This window comes from Triturus cristatus, chromosome 1_1 (genome assembly GCF_964204655.1).
Source record: "Triturus cristatus chromosome 1_1, aTriCri1.1, whole genome shotgun sequence".
NCBI lineage: Eukaryota > Metazoa > Chordata > Amphibia > Caudata > Salamandridae > Triturus > Triturus cristatus.
The window spans coordinates 62,824,766-62,848,573 of NC_140579.1; the positions used below are offsets into that span (position 1 = coordinate 62,824,766).

Consider the following 23,808-nt stretch of genomic DNA (forward strand, 5'->3'; position numbering starts at 1 on the left):
ACACCCACGCGGACTGAGCTATTCAGAGACTCCTTGCAGGGCTCCGTCCTCCTCCTCCTCCTCCTCCTCCTCCTCCTCCTCCTCCTCCTCCTCCTCCTCCTTCTCCTCCTCCTCCTCCTCCTCCTCCTCCTCCTCCTCCTCCTCTGTAAGCTCGGCCCTCTGATGCTTTATGGGAGGCGTTATTCCTCCTTTCTCCTTGGGGCCTTAGGTTTCAGTTGGCCCGTTGTGTGCTGTGTGCAGCTTTGCGTGCCTTCGGGGTCTTTCAGTTGGCCCCGTTATTCTTTTGGCTGCTGGTTCAGCCCTTCAGCTTGTGGTGTGTGTTTTTTGCTGTTGAGTGCAGCGGTATAGGTCCTCAGGTTGGGCCCTTTGTGTCTTTTTGGATGGTTAGTAGGCCGTCTGTGGTGTTTTCCACTGGTCTTTTCGGTTCTTGACCTCTGATGCGGGTTTCCCTAAGAGGTGTTTGGCTGCTTGGTAAGCAGTCCGTGGTGTTCCCAGAGGTCTTTTATGTTCTTGACCTCTGCTGCGGGTTTCACTAAGAGGTGTTTCCCTGTTTTGTTCAGGGACGATTCATACCCTAGGTGGGGTATTTGTTGGCTATTGTATAGCCCTGTTTTAAGCTAGGCGGGCGTGGATACCGCTTGGTGCGTTCTCTATCTCTTTGATGTTTTTCTCCTTCTCCCATGAAGTCCCTTCCTCTTCGCCTCTGGGTCATCGGCCCGACTTTTGTCATGCTGATTACAGCGTCGTGTCTTGGTGTTTCCACCTCGTTCTCTGCCATTCCGGCTGGGGCCTGTCTGTCTTCGTCTTGCGCTCGCCTTGTTCTGAGCCACTGCTTCTCTATCAGATGTACAAGTTACTTACCTTCGGTAACGATGTATCTGGTAGAGACGATTCTAGCCGCAGATTCCTTCATGACCCTCCCTTCCTCTCCGTTCTGCGAGGACCCTTCAGCTGGTCTTCTGCACTCGCTTCCCTCCGGATGGCATTTGTCTCCTGCGGGTGCCCTCTTTCTCCCTGGAGGGATGCTTTGTTCTTTTTCTTTTTCCACTCCTTCTTTTGTGGTCATTGGATGGTAGGTGCATGTGTACTTCTGCATCCCTTCACCATGCTTATGCCTACTCATACTCTTCTTTTCTCTCTTTGTCATTGCTTTTTTTTTTTTTACTCTTCCGCAATCCTCTAGGTTGGGTTTTCTTGGCTGTGCCTCTGCCCTTAGCTTCTTACGGGGGATACGACACTCCTTGATAGTGTTGTCTTAGGATGCTTTGTCGTTACTCCTCTGTTCCAGACTTGTTGCCCTTCACTGTTCTAGATGGTGGTTGCTGACTTTCTGTCGTCTGCCACGTCATTTTTGTCATGTTTTTTCTGCCTCCATGGAGGTTATCGCCTTCGCTTTGCGGGGTTGCTTCTCACAGTGGTGCTCTGCTCTTTCCTTTCCATGATTTTCAGTAACGCAGTGCTTGGCACTGTCTCTAATGGTGCTTTTATTCACCATTCGCTTCTTCCCTTTTTGTTTCACTGATTTTTTTTGTACACTGTTCCCATACTCTCACAGTTTTGTTGGTGATGGCTCCGCGTTGTGGCGCAGAAAAGTTTTCTGAAGAAAACTGACATCAGCGCGTCGGGGTGGGACTTATGTGACCTCGCTGACGTCACGTCCGCGGATGACGTCAGGGCGGGGTCGCGTGGTACCGCCCCCCGGCGCGCAGAGGTGCTGTGGCAAAGATTTTCCGGATCCAGTCTCATGCCTGGGGATAATTTTACGTTAAGGAATCTGCGGCTAGAATCGTCTCTACCAGATACATTGTTACCGAATGTAGGTAACTTGTACGTCTTGTAACAAGCGGTGTTACTCCTGTTCCCCTTCGTAAAAACGGGTATGGTAACTGAAGGCCACCATGACTCTGGAAGGCAATAACTAATAGTGGCTTCAAGGTAGATTGTAAGGAGAGGGGCCCAGAGATCCACAAAAGACTTAAACAGGTCACCAGGGATCCCATTAGCCCCGTGGGCCTTATCCACTGGAAGTGACATAATTGCATCTCTGATCTCCTCCCACTTCATCATCAATTTGGCACCCTGAACTGGGTGGACAAGATGAGTTATCCCCATGATATGGAGCAGAAAAATGGCCATCCCAGACCTGAACAGGAATCACGCCGGCCAAACCTGCCACTCTTTCCTCCTTAAAGAAAAAAAAAGGGAAGGAGACAACCTTTCAAAAAGGTTCTATCTTTCGATGTACTAGCCATCAGAAGATCCTTCCACAACTCTGGTTTTAGTACCTTCTTCCTGCTATTGACTGCAGCTCTATGTGACCCTACATCCTCTTACCTTCGCCTGTCCCAAGGTTTTTTTTTCTTACTCAGCTAGGAGCGACTTTTGTAAACTAGTACAATTATTATCAAACCAGCGGCAAACTGCTGGGGGACCGACCTGGCCGATCTTGAAAGGGCAGTGTTAATGTAAGAACCCAACTCGTCAGACACTTCTATAATACTCCGATAGGATGCCTCTGTGTTCAAACAGGGCTTTCTGAAAAACAAGATGTAACAAACATAGGAATAAATGTCTCAGGAATCGCACCACTTCAGTCTTCACCGCTGCGAGATTGTCTTAGACTGAGTTTTAAGGTGATTTAAAGGTACAGTTTGCTCAATTTCCAAGTGAAAGCTGGCAACGAGAGGGTTGTGATCACTGATATATTCCAGTTCACTGAGAATGGGTGAAGAGAGGAAAATAAACCAGCCGTTACATGGATGTGATCAATGTGAGAACCATTTCCTGAACTCTTAAAAGTAAGGGCACTATTGTCTGTGAGCAAACTCTCCAAATCCAAGAGATTCACCAAAATATATTCAGCTGACAACTCATTCATGAAATCCCCCTGGGGGGTATGCTTAAGATGGACTTCATCCTTGTGATCACCTTCCTCGAAGGCCTCCTCCCTCATATAGGTTGCAATCACTACAGGGTGGATAATTAAAATCCCCTAGTATGATCATAACAGTATGAACACTTGGTGACCATGGCAGAAAGAATGCAAAAAATACTAAGAGGCCATCACATTCTCAGATGTCCTCCCATGTATTGCATTATAAACATTTAGATACAAAATCCTGGTGGTGTTCTTAAAAGAGAGAAAGGCTCCAAGAATATGGGAAGAGATACCCTCTATCTCCTCCATTTTATAAACTAAATCTACTTTAACAAAAGGCACAAGGCTCCCACTGGCTCTCCCAGTAGGTGAGGGGGAGGCATTGATTGAAAATGCTACATAACCATCCAAACAAATCTCACCCCTCGTGTCCCAGATCTCCTGAAAGGCTACAATATCAAATGGGGCAAGGGAAGTGGTCCATTTAGGTTCTTCAAACTTATCCCACAAACACGCTATGTTCCACGACATAGCCTGAAGTGCCCGGATAGTGGGTGTACCCTTAAGAAATACTGTTGGAGAGGGCGCCATCCTCAGTCAGTCTTGGTCATTCAGGCCTGTCATGGGTCCATAGCGATTGGGCTGGGTAAAGTTACGAGTTACAGAGTTCGCAACATCATTTCTAACAGGAGTCCTGTAGACATCTTTAGGAGAAACCTCTCGGTGGGAGGACCTAAAGGGCACAAGATCCCTTCTAGCTGGACCCCTGCATACTTCTCAAGGGGAGACCCCTACAGGACAACCTCAGGGACACCGGTTTATAGAGATAACCTAGGGGATTAGTTATGATACCACTGGGAGATGCTAGGCTTGACCAAGTTTAGTTAACATAAATCCTGCCCTGAAGTTGATGGCAAAGTTGAATACAACAAATCCCTCCCAATTAATTGAGCCGCATTAACAATCCAGCCCACCCTGCGTACCATGATTATTTCCTGAAAGAGCATAGAACTGAGTTCCTGAGGGGCTCCCCCTGCAAGCCAGTGGACGGCCTTGAGTAAACTGCCTTATTTTTGAGCTGCTGAAAATCTTCTTGAGAAGATTACGATACAAGTGGAACGTTGGCCAGTACTAAAACTTAAGGAGTACACCCTGGGGGTAAGTGTAAAGTGACATCAGAATTAATGCGAAAAAACCCTGATATTGCACTAAAATTTGTGCATGAGAGTCTAGGATTGAATAACGGTTTGTACCCAAATGGGTCCCTTAGCGCTAATAGAGATGGTAGGCTGACTATCTACTGGTACTGAATCACTCACACTGTCTGCCCCCAGGACAGGTTCAATTATAGGAGGTAGACACTGCTTTCCTCTAAAAGATTTTTCTGGGATAGGCCTAGTCACCTGTACATTGATAAACGGGGCATTCGAAATATGTGCGGTTCTACTCAGCATAATTTCAACCTGATCTCTGAGGGTCACTAAGGAGCTTGCCAAGGAGTTCACCTTTTCTTGAAGTGTATCCAATCTGTGTCTAAAATTTTCAAGAGCCGGTGAGATATTATTTACCATGGTACTAGGTATAACCTGTGTAAATCAATATGTAGAGCGCACATTTTCAGCCACCTGCTGCCCTCTTTTTTTGTTTCTTTACGGTTCCTGTACTTGGCGACAGAGGGGGCAGTGGTACCACCCTATTATTTTATTTCTGTCAGGCCTTTTTTTGTAACAACACTCCCACCCAGTGCCCCCTTCTCTTGCCCTACAAGCAGGGCAACCAAAACCACACAATCCGAATAGTTTGCCACAGCCCCGCCAACAGATGTTTTTTTATTATTACAGGCCAAAGTGTTTCCTAAGTCCGAGGAGGCAGTAACCTCCACTACTGTCAGTGTCCAGGCCCTGTCTAGAGTGTGTCAATTGTTCTTCCACAGACGAAATTTCATCAGCCAAGGCTCCTACCGCTTTATTCAAGAAAGATAAAATCGAATTACTGCTTCTGGGTCTTTTATCAAGAGTTTTTAGCCTCCGCTTTCTGTTTCCCCAGGACAAATATAGAGAAGTAAAATATAGGCACTTCGATTACCAAGGGGTATTCACCCCCAACCCCTGCCCCACCCAACCTCACTCTAGACTGGTGTTCTTGCATTTGTGAAGCTAGTAAAAGTGATTAAGATGGTCAGTGTCGGACTTGGCCCTTTTTGCAGGGTCATCCCTGAACTTTTTGCCTCCCTCCTATATTTTCTCTGACCTGTTGTTGTTGGTTTTATGACTCTGGCCACTTTACCACTGCTGATCAGTGCGAACGTGCATATGCTCTATTTTGTAAATTGATGTACTGATTAGTGACTCCATGATTGGGTTATTTGATTTACTTGTCAGACCCTAGTACAGTGCACCATGTGTGCCAAGGGCTTGTAAATCAAATGCTGCTGGTGGGCTTGCAGCACTGGTTGTACCACCCACAGAAGCAGCTGATAAAGTGATGTACGCATCGCATTTACCATCAACCTCAACTAAGTTAATTCTACCATCTTTAAGTCAATTTTGAGTACAGTAATGTGGATTTTTGTCGTTTGTGGTCTTGTGTTAAGTCTATATAAAGAATACTTATTTTTATAAAAGCTGTGAGTTGTCCATCTGTAGTGTTTTCAGTGTATTGCTGTAAGTGTTCACAAATGCTTAACACACTGCCTCTGATATAAGCCTGTCTGCTTGTGCCAAGCTACCAAGGGGGTGAGCAGGAGTTATCCAGTAGTGTAATCCCCTTTCCCTGACTTAGAAGCAAGGGTCCCTATTTGGTCAAAGGTATCTACCTCTTCCAACTTGAGACCCCCAGTTCTAGCAGTCAGTCAGTCATAATCACTTTATTCGGTTAATAAAAAACATAAAAGTACGCTACAGAGACTCTTGTAAAAACAGCAATAGAACATATACAAAATTCATTCAGGATAACCATAAAATATCAAAATAAAATCATCCCCATTTTTGTAATAAAAAGAATGAGCGTTATGCAAATTTCTCTAAAAATGTATCTGATGAACAAAAAACATCCAGATAAATGATCGTTTCATTACAGTTGGTAAGGTGTCAATAAGCATCAACGCCTCCCTGCCCCCTCTAACAGAGGTGAAGGAGTAACCATTAAATGGTATTCTCTGTAGCCAGAGCCATTATATACAAAACAAACTCTTGCTAACTTTCCTTCAGATGCGGTTTTAAAACGCCTAGTTACAAAAACCAGTTCTGATAAGAGGCAGTACAGCAGTCAGTTTGGCGACCAGAGCACACAAAGGGATAGCTTATTTAGCTCCTCAACGCCGTATGTCAATCACAAGACAGTTGCCTGGGGCACAAGCGTCAACCTAGGGCACAAGGTCCTCCTTTGCTTGCTCGTGAACTACTCTACTTTCCAGAGTCGTCACATCAGGGTCAGCATCCGTCACCACCCATCACAAGGAAACAAGCCTGTTCTCTTATGGTGAGAACAAAACTGGCAGCAACAATTAATTGTAAAATGTAAGAGCCTTTTTGTTGCTTCGAGGCATAGATGACCAAAAATAAATTCTAGGGGTGCGGACGGGCCCAGCTGCATCCAGCGCAGCAGAACTCTGAAGCCCTTAAGTAGGGCAGATTACGAGCAGTTTAAGTCCCCGCAGGGGGATTCTGGGCGCGGTAGTCCCCAGCGGCTGCAGCATGCAACGGTTCACCCCCTGCAGCTCACAGTGATCCCACTGATTGGTGTTACTGGTCTTCACAGTGTCAGGCACTCTTGAAAAGCAGGTGGAAGTATGACCTCTACGTCACAGCACGCCACAGTGACAGCAGGAAACCCGGTAGAATCCACACGCCTCATGCAGCGAGACTCTGAAACCCTTTAGGGCAGATTACAAGCAGCTGAAGTCCCTGCAGGGTATTCTGGGCACTGTAGTACCCAGCGGTTGCACCACGGAACGGTTCACCCCCTGCAGCTCACAGTGATTCCACTGATTGGTGTTACTGGTCTTCACGGTGTCAGGCACTCTTGAAAAGCAGGTGGAAGTATGACCTGTACGTCACAGCACGCCACAGTGACAGCAGGAAACCCGGTAGAAACCACACTCAGCCCCCTTCCTAGTGACAATTACATCTGCCCAGAGGGTTAGTGAACTGCAGGCGCTGTCATCTCAGCCTCCATATGTGTCTTACTTCCCAGACAAGCTGGCAGATAGTCACCCCATTCCATGTAGGACAGTCCATCACTTTGCCGATGGATTGTGCTCTGCATCAAGATCTGCTACGCATCAGCCAAGTAGCAACCTCCAGAGGGTTTGCATGCTCATTTCATCAGAGCCAAGCCTGCGACCACTGTATTAGCATGTGGAGTTTTGGTCCTGGACATCAGTAACGTGGGCCATGCTATACACATTCAACAAACTCTACTGCCTGGACAGGCAGGTCAGTCTGGATGGGCACTTTGCCCGTTCGGTCCTGCAGGACTTTCTGGTTTGAATCATGTTCGCAGACCCACCTCTGGAAAGGTATTGCTTGGATATTTATTCTAAGTTAATTAATCTTCAGCTAGAAATCTCTTTCAGGTGAGCAAGTTACTTACCTTTGGTAATGCCTAATCTGGTAGAGGCTCTATCTAGCTGCAGATCCCTTACAGACCCAACCATCCTCCCCACTCAGTGAACAGATTTCTAGGGTTATGGCTGTTTCTCTTTCAGGGGCCTAGTTTTCCACACTAGTGGTCAGTGTTCTTCATGGCTCCAAGCTCCTGCCGTGGAAAGTTCCAAAACAAATCTGACATCATTGCACTGGTGTGGCACCTATATAAGCACCGGGCACATCATTTCCAGCATGGATGATGCCATGCTGAACTGAATGACGCCACCTACGGGCGCACAGGGGTACAGCTCACTAGAAATTTCCGGATCCAGTCTGATGCCTGGGGAAAATTCCAAGGTAAGGAATCTGCAGCTAGATAGTCCCTACCAGATAAGGCATCACCGAAGGTAAGTAACTCGTTCTTCAGGCATGTTATACATTAAACTGGTTTATCCTGAATTCATAACTTTTAATCCAGAGGATAATTTTGTCACACAATGCTCCCTTGTAATTTATCATAACTTGTAATGAAATAGATTTTCCTCCAACATGATTGTTTCCCATGGACTGAAGCATGCATTATGCCACCCATGGGAGGCCATTCAAAATGGAACTACAGGCCTGTGTAAACTGGTGCTAGCACCACTTACTAAAGATATAGGTTTCCTCTATCTGGGGTCGGTGCATTTCAAACCTATAAGTCACCCCTATAGCAGGCCTTATCAATCCTAAAGGCAGGTTGCTTGGTTCTAAGTGTGAGTGTGCCCCTGCATGAGCAGACCACCCCTGCAGCCAACGGAGCCCATTCTCCTGGGTTGTAAGTGAAGCAACCATACACTAAATAGAGGGGCACCGCATAATTACGTGATGACCATCTCGAAACTGGCTGCAACAAATCCTATCATGTTTGGTATCAAACATGTTGGAATCAAAGCCCCACACCGTAAATGACTCCCGCTCTTGCGCGAAACTGGACAAAGGACATGGGAGCAACCTCTCCCCTGTCCAGACCCTCCCCTGGGAGGGTCCCCTGAATCGTCCCAGCCCTTTCCTGAGGGTACTTAAGGGCTTACCTATGGTTGGGTCCCTAGATTTGTCGTGGGATAAGATTCAGATCAGAAACCACTACATTATGGGTACTCTGGACTTCGTTTGTGCTCAACTTCGTCGCACTTCCAGTCTGCTGCATCGCCTTTTCACCATACAGGAACCTTCCAAGTCCTGTGTGCATCAAAGACACATGGAGGAATCTCCCTTGGAGTGCAGGAGTCACTCCCCTACATTCTCAGGCACCGCAACTGAGTCGACCCGTCTGCTGATCCTGAGCTCCTCCGGACTCTGTAAGGTTCTGCAACACAGGTGGTGGTTTTCCATAACTCTCGAGGCCTGCCCTCTCACCAAGTTTGAGGCCAGTATTCCTCGTGGGGGGTTACAATAACTGAACATCTGTGGACTGTCAACTTGCAGTTGCAAAGGCTTGTTGGCTTCCGTCCAAGAAGAGCTTCAGGCTCCAAGTAGCCCCAACCTCGATCACCTCAAGTGACAGAATCCTCAGCCACACCGCATTGTGTGCATCGTGCCCTGCATCTTTTGGTGAGCTGCTTGAGGTCCTCTCATGACTCCAGGGCCTCTGGCATGTGGGTCCATTTGAGGCTCACCATTGTTTTTGGGCTCCCCTGATTGCTTGGGCCTGCCCTGACTCCCCTGCTTTTGAGGAGTCCCCTAGACCTTCCTGGTTCCAACATTGCACCTTTTTTGATTTCTGCATGGGTTGCATTTGCCAGGGCTTGTTGGTGCTCCCGCTGGACACCCACCCCTCAGCAATCGACATCTGACGTGGGACAGCCCGTGCTCGGCTCCTGGTCTTCCTTAGCATCGCCTGGTCCTCACGGATGCAGAGTCAAGGTCATCGTCAACCATCCTGCCACACCAGAAATCGGAGGGCATTCGTCTTCCAAGTCACCTGGTCACTTCTGAGTGACAGACTCTGTCCCCTCTGCTTGCAGGTATCTCTCATCTAGAATCCACCTTTGGATTCCCCCGGACACTTTCTCCTTCTTCTGCAGCGACACTTTCCTGAAGTCCTCCATTGGGTTCGACTGCGGTTTCCGACACCATTTTACTCCTATTCACCCGGCTTCCGTGTTGTAGGTAACATGGGTACTAGGATATCCATGGGTGGGGTGGCTCTTTAACCTTCTGTCTTCCACTGGATTTCTTCAGGGTCCCCTGGGAAGGGTCCTTAATCTTTAAAAATCCAATCACAACTTACACGTAGAGTTGTACGGAGCACGCGGTCGTGTTCCCACACTGCACACGCTGTGCGTGAGGTCCCTATCTACTCACCTTGGGTGGTTCCTTGGGTCCCCATTGATTCTACGTCCTCTCGACACTGTCTTGAACCGAGTGGTGGTTCTTATACCACTTTCTTAGTATATGGTTTAGACCCTCCCTGGGGTTTACTGTGTATTCTGTGCTATTTACGGTGTTTCTTTGCAAAGTATTGTGTGCATTGGGATTATCTCCGGGTAGGAGATATCTAAATGTGTTAGAGAGTATATTATAATAAATACATATTTTTATAAATACCTTGTGTGGTTGTATTTCACTTAATCTATACTATAAGATTGCATTCTGGTAAAACAAGCTGCTTTACACTCCTTCTGGACTAAGCCTTAAATCACGATACAGGTTGTCTGGACTGGTGCAAGGTGCCCACTTACAATAGTGATATACAAAACAATAGGGCAACCCAATAAACCCCAAGGATTTGGGTATAATGTAATTCCACAAAAAATATAAACCTTGAGGATTTACTTCATTAATATTTCTTAGTCAAACAGTCACCTTAGTGAACTTAATTTCAAAAGAACCTAGAGAGAAACAGTAACTATCACAGTTCATTATTTATTCATTTTTATGCACTCTTTTTTTAAATTTCAATGTAACCGATAGTTTATATATACAGAAAGGAAAAGATAAATTTTCATTTATACACTGGCAACATAAGACTACTGTCAATTTGATACACATAGAAAACAGTAGTTATTGACACTTTTTACAATGATGAACCATCCACAGTTTGGTCATGTATCAAGAAAATTCTTGTTTCAACGTTTGTGGTATCAAAACACATCAGATGAACACTTGTTTACACCAAAGAAGTGTCACGGCGTCGACGTTTCGGTCTCCTATCAGATAATATTAATCAACGAGACCATCTTCAGGACCAAAGTTGCGCCATGTATCTATTATAAACAAATGCATTACATTACTTAACACACTATTACAAATATCTACATCTAAGTTCTACAAATTGGTATTGCCTATACAATGAAGGAAAACAGGTGTATCCAAGGGTAAACACCCGATCTAGTGAAAAAGGTCCCAAAAACCATAAAGTATATGACATTCATTAAAATCTCCAAGAACAACTCCATTTGTAAAGTCAGTACGTGGAATACAAACACTACTTAATATCTCTCCCGCAGCGTGACCATCACCACTTTGTGAACCTATTTGTCATGCCAGTGTGGTGGAAACGTGCCACTTACTATATAGAGACCATAAGTAATTCAAGGTCTATTGAATCAATTCTTCCGCGGTCTTCTAATGAAGAGCTTGGTTCTAAAAGTATATACAAAACGCCGCAAATCAAAAAACTATCATAAACATTTTAAAATCTTTCCATAAGTACACTTTAAACAAACGAAATATGACAAGAAAACCTCCCCGCCACTACTTACAGGAAACGCCAGCTATCGTCGGCGGTGCATGAGTCCTTATTCTGTAAACACAGACACCCGCCTAATCAGTAAACGACTATGCCATGTCGCTAGTGTCTTTATAAATCCAAACAGCAATCCATCAAACTTTCCATGACTTACCATTTAGCAGAAATCTCCAGCTACTCTCCTTCGATTGCGCGTCTCGCCAATTAGTCCGAGCATGAATTCTGGGGCAACGCGAGCCTTAATAATGGCGTGGTCTAAAACGTCATATGTAAGCGGTAAACAAGTCGGCCATCTTTTAGTGTAGTTCAAACAACGGACTCACCTAATGCCCTGCTGACTTCTAGATACGCCCAAACTGGTGAAAACCAAATCATAACACAATATACCGCCTAGTTACGGGCGTACATGTATCTTAAGAAAATTTATTAAACTTATGCCGAGTGACACGACACCTATTATGAGTTAGCTATGCGAAAGAGGAACCACGTCCAAATCGTCTTATTCAAGATGAAAAACTGTCGGCCATTTTAAGGTGGATATATTTGAACTACAAATAAGCATATAATGCTCAGACCCACTACTACCCTACTTGTTTCTCCATGGAGCCAGAATAGTTGGAGAACAAATCAAAAAGCTACAAGCCAATCAATAGAACCTAGCCAATAATATCCATCTAAGCTAGGAAACCACTCAAACCCATGGGTGTAGATGACTATGTCAACAGTATAAATCCAATGCTCTCATTATAGAACTCATTGGTAGAACAAAGTCCTACAACATCCAAACAGTGGTCATATAGTTTACAGTGTCGCCAAAGTTTGCCATTCGATAAAGGAATTTAATCCCCTCTCCACCGTTTTAACTAGCCAAATCCACCTGTTTTCCTTCAGAGTCAGTAGGCGTTCAACATTCTGTCGCCTTTTTGTGTTTTTGACAGTCTCTAGTACAAACCATTTCATTTTAGTGGGGTTATGTTCTTTTTCCACGTAATGCTCTACCATAGGTGCAGTAATGATTCCACATCTAATACGCGATTGGTGTTGTATTATACGCTTCTTGACTTCTTGTGTTATTTTGCCTATATAGTATAGGCCACAAGGGCATTCTATACAGTAGATGACATTTCTTGTCAGACAGTTTGTGTGTTGGCGTATTGTCCACTTAATTCCATTCAGGACACAGGATTTAACCACTGATGTCGTTGGGCAGGCTATGCAATGCCCACATGGGTAGTGACCGGTTATGGGTGCTAGCCCCCACAGGTTTGTTAGTGAAGTCGGGACTGGTTCTTTATACGCTTTTACGAGTGAGTCCCTTAGATTCTTTGCTCTTTTGAAAGCAAAACGCGGTCTGGAAAACTGTGGTTCGACTTTCTGTATCAGATGCCAATTTTTTGACACAATCTTTTTGATGGAATTAGACTCAGTGCCAAATGTCATGACACAGGTAATAGTTTCAGATGTGGGAGCACGTTGTTCCTTACTCTGTAGGAGTGCCTCCCGATCATAATACCAAGCCCTTTTGAGTGAGCGTTTCACAAGCCTGTATGGGTAGCCTCTCATCCCCAATTTTATCTGTAAGATTTTGGCCTCTCTGAAATAATCCTCCCGTCTGGTACAGTTCCGTTTTATTCGTAGGAACTGGCCAAACGGAAGGTTATCCCGCAGATTCCGTGGGTGGTGACTAGTGTATTCGAGCAATGTATTTCTTGCAGTCGATTTTGTAAATAGACTAGTGGCTAATACTCCTTCATCATTCCAAATTTTTAGATCCAGAAAATTAATAGACTGTTCATCAGAGTCCAGAGTAAATTTGAGATGATCACTTTGTTCATTGAGCCATACATGGAACTCATGTAGTTTAGAGGCAGAACCTTCCCAAATCATAAATACATCATCGATGTATCGGAGGTATTTTTTAATTTCATTTTTGAAGGGGTTGTTGTTATAGATTACCTCTTCTTCAAAGGCAGCCACATACAAGTTCGCTATATCAGGAGCAAAAATTGCTCCCATGGCGACTCCCTTTACTTGGCCATAGAAGTCGCCATTGAACAAAAAATAATTTTGTTCCAGGGCAATCTTTGCACATTCGATAATAAAGTCAGATGGTACCTGATGGGGACGTGGCCTTCTTTCTAATGTCGTGTTAATTACTTCTAGGGCCTCTCTTTGCGGAATACTTGTATACAAGCTTTCTATGTCCATCGTGACTAGGATGTTCTGCTGCTTGTTAAATGGTTGACCTTCTACTGCTGTGATCACATGTGTGCTGTCTCTAGTGTAAGATTGTGTTAACACTACAAAAGGTTTTATGAAGAAATCTACATATTCAGCTAATGGTTGTAAGATAGATTGACAACCAGCCACAATTGGTCTTCCGGGTTTTTTTTTGTCGTCCTTCTGTATTTTAGGTAGCGTATAGAACGCAGGTGTGGAGAAGTCATTTTGTTTAGATAAGCAAATTCTTTTTGGCTCAACCATAAGTTGTCCAGTCCATTCCTCGTTAGGTTTAGGATCTTTGATCTGATCTTATCTGTGGGGTCTCGCATTAATTTAATGTAATGGGTGGTGTTATTCAATTGTCTTAATGCCTCCAAATCATAATCAGATTTATCTTGTATGATGATACTTCCCCCCTTGTCAGCAGGTTTGATAATAATATCATCTCTGCTGGCAAGCGTTTTCAAAGTATGATGTTCATCCTTGGTGAAGTTATATTTCACATATGTTTATTTTTGAACATTTGTTCAATTTCCACTTACAATAGTGGACATCATATACTAGGCCATCGTCTCAGTGCTCAACATATTTGCTATGTGAGAGTACTGAAGAACGTGTTTTAGGTATTATTTGCACGTCTTTAAAATGTCTTTAAAGTTATATGAAAAACTCACATTTTTTTAATTCTGCTCTTGCTGTTTAGTGATCTTCATTCTCATTCCTGTTTCTTTTGTCACAACACTACAGAGCCGAGACAGAGTGGGGAGATGGGATAAGGGGCTTGTCTCTCAGTGCGGCCCGCTTTGCTTTACTGCGGCTTGAGGAAGGACCACCACACACCAAGAACTGGAGGTGAGAGACCGAATTCCTTGCAGAACTCTTTCATCGTGGCAACCCTGCCATTGCAATCTATCAGATGTGGATTGTGACATAAACATCATTTACTATACATTCAAGCAGAGAGGGTGACTCTAACCTGAAGAATGTTACTGACACCTCATTAGATGGTTGATTAGGCAAAAACATATCGATCTACGCTAGTGGGTAGAATTAACCCCCACTTTTCTTGTATCCTACCACTGCAGGACACAATAAATTCAGCTAGTCAATCTAGGAGGTAGCTGCAACATACACACCTGATTCCTGTCTGCACATTACCTTCACATGTATACTGATCATAGTGTCATAGCAAACAATTTGTTTAAATAGTGCACCCTCCTAAGCTTCCCAATGACTTGGTGGATAGTAGCTTGCTCATTGATTCCTCAAACGGGTGCTAGGAGGGGCCTGAGGATGAAGCATGCCATCCATTAGGCGAATGAGGGCCTATGTTGTGAAACAAGGAGGGACCTTTAACAGTCGTATTCCTCCCTACTGTTGTTCAGCAGTCAGTTCTATTTTTTTCCATTCTTCTAATTACATACAATTAGTTCATTTTTGGCAGACTTATTAGTGAGTTTTAATATTGTCATCTCTGGCCTACCCACAAGTAATACTCACAGGCTGTGAGATGGTAGGCGTGCGGAGCATGGGCGCGACAGCGACAACCATTGAAGATGAGAGTGCCAGTGCTCAGAAGCATGTCATCGGTTGTTTTACCAAGCCCAGTCTATAGAAGGCCGTGACCCCAGACCATGCCCCAAAGGCCTATTCGCAGAGTTAAGATCCAAAGACCTGTTGCCAAAGTCGTGTTTCTGTTTTTTATTGCACAAGTCCAAATAGAAGTCCAAGGCCTCAAACTCAGGAGCAGTTTGAATCATCCCACCCTAAGAGCAGTTTGCCTGGTGCTTGTTAATGCTGGAGACTGCTGTCCCTCTTTTCTTGCATGTCTTCAATGCTGCTCTCCCACAGTCACTATGCCAGCCATTGCATGCTTGACTTTGGATCCGTTTCTGGATTTATACACACTTAAGTGGAGCAGAAACTATTCTTGTTTCTGAATTTGTATACACTTCGATGAAACAGGAACAATTCTTTGGGTTTAATTCCCCTGGATTAGAACGGTTCAATAAATCATCCTGTTGCCCAAAACAGTCAACAAATACATCTGACAGAACACCCCACTACAAGTGGTAGATACAGTGACAAATCAAGCAGCCAACTCTTTCTCCTCCACCCATTCACAAGGGCTTAGTTTAAATACTTCTTAGAAGCCCTCCTCAGGTGCTACGAATGTACAGGTCTCCTACCATCAAAGCTGCATAGTCTTTATTTCCCCTAAAGCCGCTTACTGCTTTCTCCCTTTGTAACTCTTTTCCTATGTTTTTCTTACTACTTTGTTCTCTCTGTTGTGTCTTTATCTCTCTTTTCCTGGGTCAGAGTCTAAAGATGAACATTAAGTCCTGGTCCCCAAAATTGAGTGTCAGTGCCCACCACCTACAGCCACCGGTACAAATTAAGCACAGCCAGTCACCCCACGCAACAGCTTTTCTGTGCACTGTATCTTGTCTTAGTGTAGGCAGTTCCAGGCTGCACTGCTGGCTGTGTGTCATTCCAGAGGTGAATGAGCTGTTGCTCCTGCCATTGTTGTGCTCTGCCCCTACCCTAGTTTCTCCAAGGCGAAAGTGACCAAGGAGGACTTTTTTTCCACCTTACTTGCACCTTGGGTAAGCCATGTACTTCAGGCATGTTTCAGAAAGATAAACTCCCAGCAGACTTGGTCCCTACCCTTTGGTCCATTGTCCATCAAGCGCCCTGGTGCGCGCTGCTGACAAGGGACCCAAAAGCAAAGGGACCCAAAAGCACAAGCAGTAGCTGCAGGACTCATTCTACTTTCTATCCAGTCAGGCATACAGCATTGAAGCTCAAACTGAGAACCATCCACACATGTTCCACCCATTTTCTTTATTTTCTAATGTGCCCCTGCAAAGTGGGGTTTATGTTTGAGAAAGTCAGTACGCCCCTACACTGGGTAGCTTTTTATTTCAACTGCTAACTAACTGATACTTGCTGAGCTATTAAACTTCAATGAATAAACAACTAAAACTGAATGTATTCTTTACTATCTAGGTGTTTACTGGGTCTGCGGTTCTACCCTAACAACCAAGCTTTGAAAGTAAGCTTTAACTGTGAAGCCTTAATACCTCCTGAGCATCAGAGTTTTAAGAGACATGTGCTGTCACACATACATTGACTATGATGAAATAAAGCAGAATAAAATGTGTACATGAGCAAAACTTAGCTTAAAATCACTGCCTTAAATAAACATAGCTAATTGTTTGTTGAAATAAAGTGGCGAGGAGAGCAAAAAAAACTAAATTACACCATGTTTTTTACTTAGATTATCTCTAACTCATACTAGCATCACTAGCTAGTACATAAAGATGGCCCTAAAGTAGCAGACGGAAACCTTTAACATTAAAATTTAAAGCGAAATACATACATGGGCTCCTACGTAAGATGGGTGAACATATTTTTGAGCAACATACTGACCAACTAAAAACAAGTCCATAAATAAATGTTTACATTAAAATAAAATATGAGAAGCATAAGACGAAAACGCATACCCAAACTCTTACAGGAAAAGACAAATGTGATAAAATATGATAATTGTGTGCAGTTATGTCTTAATCGAATTAGTATTTATATGCTGGATAGCACTATTAGTTAGAAATGAAGACAACCTCTATTTCAACCAAAAACCAGTATGTATGATAAAATTCTATGTGAGGAAAAAACTGAATACGGGAAAAATTCAAAAAATAATTGAATTAAAAGTATTACAGAAGCTGTAGTGGCGAGTAAACATGGTGGATTGGGGTCAGCTAGTTGTACAGCCACAAAAGGAAAGTTTGCATCATATGAAATTCAACCTTTGACAGATTCTTATTCTGAGAACATCCATTTCACATGTTAAGATCATCCCCATGAATGCATATTGAAGCAATGAAATATAATATTCTTTTCAGAAATTGTTCTGGCTCTTGGGGCAATTGTATGTCCCTCCTTTACTTCTGTTTGCAGTGGTCAGCCTGCATTGCTACAGTAAAAATAGGATATCTTGAAAGAGACCTCACGTTTAATTGCAATGGTTTGACCTAGAGGCACTATTACAATTTATAATTAAAAAAAATGAGGATCCACTGCAGGTATCAAAAGAATCATTCACAAAGGTAGGCCTTCAACTTATGTGCAGAGAATATTCAATAAAGTTAAATGCACTTTGTATATGTATATATGTGAGTTTAGAGCGCATCAACCTAACTATAGTTGTGGTGTAGGTCGGTGAGCATTCATTAGCAGGGGTCCCGTTGAGGAGTGGGCAGGCATAGAAGACCGGATGGGCAGTTCTTCAGATAATTTGGTGATCAAGAACTTGTTGCTAAGGAATGCTTGAAAGAGCAGGATCTTCAGCTGGTTTCTGCTGCAGAGGATGGGTTGGTCCTGGAATACTTAACTAGGATGTCATTTTGTACCCCTGAGGTGTGGTGAATGGCATGGCATACTCCTTTTTACTGCATTTGCTGATATTTAATCATCGACTGATGCTGGTGCTGCATGTTTTGTGGTGTTCTCTAGATGTCTTTATTTTGGATGCCAGGAAGGTGGTGTTCCATCATTGACTATTATGATGCAGAAGGCCTCGAAGACGTGGGCGGGTGATAGGAGCCCATGGAAAACCCGGAGTGTATGTGCTCACAATTATATCATCACTTGTGACCGCTTTTAGGTCAATTGCAAGACTATAGAATCTGTTTGAGTAGCTTTATTTGTGGTGCTTGCTTTAGATCTAAAGATCCTTCCTATTGCTGTGAACCTTTCAATGTAAACCGGGTGATTTGCGGAGTGTATTTATCCTCACAAACATATAAAAATGTCCCTGATATGTTTATTGCATCCAGGAGCTATCTGAATCAGTTCTCTGTTTACCCATCCCTGCTTTACCCCTGCAGGCCGCAGCTCCTGGTGATGCTGAAGCTGGATGAGGACCTCCACGTGAAGCACCCTCGTCTGCTGACTTTTGCCTCTCAGCTCAAGGCAGGAAAAGGGCTCACTATTGTCGCCTCTGTTCTTGTAGGCAACTTCCTGGAGAACTATGGAGAATTCCTGGCAGCAGAGCAGGTCAGTTGTCATAGGGACCCCATGTCTCTTATGACGTTTCTTTGCAGCGGGGTGCGATATCCTAAAGAAGCAACTACATTATTGATACTTAGTTATTTTAAATGTCATTGGGTATGACATCTTGTTTGCCACCAACTTTCTCTCGGAATCTTCAATGATGGTGGTCAATAACGATAGAAAGAGGCAACGATTGAGATCATACTAGTGAATTGCTACTATAATTGGATAAGATATGCAGAGCTTGGCTCCTCGTCAATGGGGAAGTTGTGTTGAGAGGGGCACACATTTTCCTCATCTGTTAGCTTCCAACAACAGAACCAGCATTCTGAGTTTAAGGGCAGACTTATTGGAAAAGAGCATGGTGTAACTTGAAGGGTTGGAACAGCAAGTTCATTAAAAGGAATGTAGCCTAATAGGAAGGAGGAAGAAGGGATCTTTGAGAAGCAATCATCAGGCAATGTGGTTTTTCAGTGATATTATACGCCGACGACACCCAGGTGGTGGTATCAATCTCAAATAACATCAATGACACACCCGATCAATTCAATATCTGTATGTCACAGATAAACACTTGGATGCAGAAAAACTGCCTTAAATTGAACGGTGAAAAAACCGAGGTACTACTATTAGGGGCAAACACCTCTTTCTGGTCCCCAAGATGGTGGGCAGTTAATATGGGTGAATGCCCTACTCCAGTCCCAAATGTTAGAAACCTGGGGGTAATATTCGATGAAAAACTGACATTGGAATGTCAGATCAACAAACTTGCCTCAACTTTTTGTGGCATCCTGAAAATGATCAGGAAAATCAGCCCGTTCATCCCTAAAGATGCATTGAAGACATTGGTCACAGCATTGGCCCTTTCGAGACTGGATTACGGCAACGCGCTATATGTGGGGTTACAGTCTCAACTCCTACTGAAGCTTCAGCGAATGCAGAATGCAGCAGCAAGATTAATTTTAGATATACCCAAATGCGAACCAGTTTCCCATCGGTTGAGAGACCTCCATTGGCTTCCAGTGGAAAAGAGAATTAAATTCAAGTCACAATGCCTAGCATATAAGGCCCTACAGGGCAGAGGACCTTTGTATATAAGAACACATCTCCAAAGATATATACCAACCGGAAATCTAAGGTCAGGTCATTCGCAATTACTGTCAATCCCCAGGTACAAGCAGGCCTGTTGGGGAGGCAGAAGTTTCCTGTTAGGAACAGCGAAAACCTGGAACAGCCTACCGATTCAGATAAAAAACAGCACATCACTCATGTTATTTAGAAAGCTATTGAAAACTTGGCATATTTGCCAACTGAAACGCCAAATTCCTAGGACCACCAAATAGTTCAGTACTCCTACCTACTCTAGCGCCAAGACGCCCTCGGGCATACATTGCGCTTTATAAGTCTATAAATCAAATCAAATGAAGCAAAAGAAATTACTATAGGGGAAGAGAAGTGAGCATGTAAAATGTGTGTTGAACAACATGTGATGGAGCTGCATTTAGGAGAAAGTTTTTAGTGTGCGACAAGATCAGTTTGGAGGATTTCTTTGTTACATCCAGGAGGTAAGTGCATCTACCACAGTATAGCGTTTTATTCCTCCATCTATCTATGTGAGTGGAAAATTACTCCCTCACCTCTAGTTAATGGCTTAATATGGGGCATTGTTTCTCCCTACTAGTACATTCCCACACTACTTCACTGATGCTTAATACCTTTACTAAGTTCCCCTGTGGGGGTGTTGTTCTTAATATAAATACCTTATATTTCTTCTGCATTGGATCTTTCATAAATTGACGTGCTTGAACCATTCCCCATCATAAGGCTCTGAATCGCCAGTAATTTTAAAGAGAAGCAAACAATGCTAAAACAGCCTTCAGCCTGAACAACAGTGTTTTCAGTAGCATATGCACATCATTTGAACCCACCTGAAATTCGGCCAATGAGTTGGAAGTGTTGAGGTTTCATTCTCTCACTAGGGGCCACCATAGCTCGGATTTCTTCTGTCATTCAACCTGTCATCAGACTGTGAGATGTCATCTGATCAAGACTTTTAGCTGCAGAATCCTTACCTTAAAATTATCCCCAGGCGTCAGTCTGGATCTGGGAAAGTTTCATGAGCAGTACCCCTGTCTGCTGGGAGTGGCATCGATCGGCTCCGCCTGGCTTTATTGGCAATGTCCACACCTGTAGTGATGTGTGGTGCCTATACAGGCGCCACCCCAGGCTGCAGACATCAGCTCTTTTCTTTCCCTTCCAGTCATCGGAGTTACGAATAGATCTACCCGCTATTCACTTTTTGACTAGCTTATTTTCCACCTTTGCCAAACTCTTTTGAGAGAATCTTCTCCTGGTGTGACAGGGATGTCATCTCGAAAGTCCGACTTCAAGTCCTGCAGCACCTGTCACCTATCATGCTGGTGATGGACCTCCACCTTGCTCGTCTCAGGTTCCTCAAACTCAACCATGATGTGAAGATCTGCTTTGACTGTTGTGCAATGAATCCGAAGGCCCAGAGGGAGCAGTCCTTCAAGCTCCTGATGGTTCAGCGTGCAATGCCCAAAAGTCTGGATCCCAGTCGAGAGGAAGGTCTCTGGATTGGTTGCAGAACCCAAGATCTTCATTGCATTCGAAGTCCTCAGATCACTCTGGTAAGTCCTACCTCAAGAAGAAGCGCAAGAAGTCGAAGAGGTCTTCGACTTCATCTCGTCCGTCTGCAGGCGAGACGAAGGAGAGTCGACATTCGAGGTTTAGCTCTGCGATTGAGCCAGCGCCTGGGCTGGCTTCGCCCCTCCTCGAGTTTTCAGGAGCTGTATGACCCCCTGCTCAAATTAAGTAGTTTTATGGGGTCATGCACCTCATATTTGAGTGGCCCACCACCGCTAGCGTGCCTTCGGGGCCCGCAGGTGGAGGAGGGACCCCTGCTTGATCAATGCTGGCGGTTCCATCCCAGCACCATTCGAACCCCTAGGATCCATGTATGGATCTAGAATGACGCCGGTTGTACCACCTCGACCTTCCCCAGTGCCAATGCCGATACTCACCAACGGCACTGTCCCCATTCTGATCCCCGACACCGACACAGAGCCAGAGGAACGTCATCCAATGCAGACTCTGGTGCTGACTGGAGCCATGCCTTCCAGGTCGGAGCTGGAGCTCTATTCCTATGGCCTGGCACTCAGGAAGGATTGGGGGGGAAGTCTCTGGACTCTGAAGAATGCCAGCCTTTTGACCCAAACATGGACTGGTGTGCGGACTTGGTGGAAGTTAATGGTCTTTCTACTTCTTCGGATACTGCCATGCTTTCTCACCCTACCGTGGTTACAGAGGAGGGAGCGTCCTTTCCAATGGTGGTAAGAAGAGTAGCCGAGGTCCTGGACCTTAGCTGTCCCTCTGTGGTAGCCAAGACTAACATCTTGCGAGATGTTCTTCAGCTGGGAGTGACCCCCATTTAATTAAGCCCTTACAGACACCTTGCCTGTGACATGGTCCAAGCCCAGCTCCGAGCCTCTTGTGAACAGGACAATTGCCTGCCGTGACTGCCCTGCCCCTGGGATGCCAATTTCTTCACACAACACCCTACCTTGGAGAGGTTGGTGGTCCAAACTTCTACCTCCCATGTAATTCTTTGTGCATTCCCTACCACCCCAATAGATAGGGAATCCAAGAGGCTGGACAGCACAGCAGCCTCATTCTCAACCACATACAGGATTATTATTTAATAAGCCAGTGCCACCACCCCCTCCTCCCTGAATGCCAACACCTCCTCTGCAACCAGTAAAACTGCTCTTCTTGCCCCTGCCTTTTCCCATGGGGCCAGATCAATTTCTAGGCCCCATTCTACCAGAACCTAGCGGAACATAATACATCTGCCCCCACATCTTACTCTTATTGCATGCAAGATATGTTTTGGGCGAAGATGGACATGACAATGAGTGGGTGGTCTACATCCTTTCTAAGGACGGTGACAAATCACCTACACAACTTGATTTACCTCAACATAACATCACCCACTTTCACAACCTGCTAGAAAGAGCAGCAAACAAGTTTGATCTTCCCTTGGGCTCTGTGGAGCAGCAATGTTTTCTATATGATTTCAAAGAAACTCTGAAAACAAGATCCATTCCGATACTGGAATACGACTGGTCGAAGTGTGTCAAACCAATGCATACATCAGCACTGTGCAGAGAATTATACACATTGAAAATAAGTACTGGGCACGACTTTCTTTGTCATTGTGTTTAACTGCCCACCTAAAACCTGACTTGGTCATTGAGGCGGAGGACCAGTGTAGATCAAAAATCTGTCACTCAGCTTCAGCACCTCTAGACAGGGATGGCAGGCACATGAACAACAAAAGTTGCAGGGTCAGCTCTATGTTTGCGACATCCATAAAATCTGCAAATGACTTGGCCATCGTCGGATGAAATGATCCCCAGATATGGCACAATCTTACACCCTCAATCTTTCACCCTCAACCACATCCTGTAGGAGGGGGGAGAAGAGGCTAATGCCATTATCAAGGAGGATGTAAATATATTGGCCATCATTATCGACACAGCAATGGATGTTTCCAGTTTAGACTTTCGGCAGCTCACAGGAGCAGTATTCTTGGGCTGGCGGGACAGGAACACAGCATGCTTCCTCGGAGTTGCCCTGCCTCTGCTACTATTCATGGCTCAAGGAGATCTCAAACCTACAGACTTGGCTTCCCCTAACACAGAATCTAAGGAAGATCTGGCTACTCTATAGTCACAGATCAGAGCCAATGCTATGGCAAAATATCAGTGAAGAAAAAGGGAGTTTTCCGACTATGCTCCCAGGACAACCAGAAGAGAGCTTGATTTTCATCGCTGGAGTTTATCCAAAAAACACTTGCCCTTCCACCCAGAAAGGAACAAACATTGTCTGCACCAGTTGGAGCTTTAACAAGAGTTGGTCCTGGCTCTCCTGATAGGAGAAATAAAAAACGTTCCAAAGTTCCAGAGAAATCACAGATTCTGCTCCAGATTATTTCTGGTCAAAAACAATTCAAGCCAGTGGAGGTCAATACTGGACCTGTGAACTTTGAACATGTTTCGGAAAAAACAATCCAAATAGTAACCGTCAAAGAACTCCTGATGCTTCAGGAATGGAACTACCTGACATCCATGCATTTTGAAGATGCATATTTTTCACGTCCTTCTACATTCAAATCATAGGCTGAACCTGAGGTTTTCAGCGGAGTAGCAGAACTGTCAACATAGGGAGCTTCCATTTGGTCTGTAGTCTGCACCTCAGATCTTACTAAATGTGCGGTGTTGATAGCTGCCTTCTTTCAAAGGCAA

At 44.5% G+C, this 23,808-nt stretch overlaps 1 protein-coding gene across 2 annotated transcripts in view; it reads left to right on the plus strand.

Annotated features, from left to right (window-relative positions):
• LOC146869412 (solute carrier family 12 member 6-like) overlaps positions 1-23,808 on the plus strand; it is an 815,412-nt gene that overhangs the window by 501,000 nt on the left and 290,604 nt on the right. For both annotated transcript variants that reach the window (XM_085599784.1, XM_085599788.1), the window contains exons 16-17: positions 14,171-14,275; positions 18,316-18,484. In XM_085599784.1, coding sequence (XP_085455910.1) covers positions 14,171-14,275; positions 18,316-18,484 — 274 coding nt within the window. The remainder of the gene's footprint in view (positions 1-14,170; positions 14,276-18,315; positions 18,485-23,808) is intronic.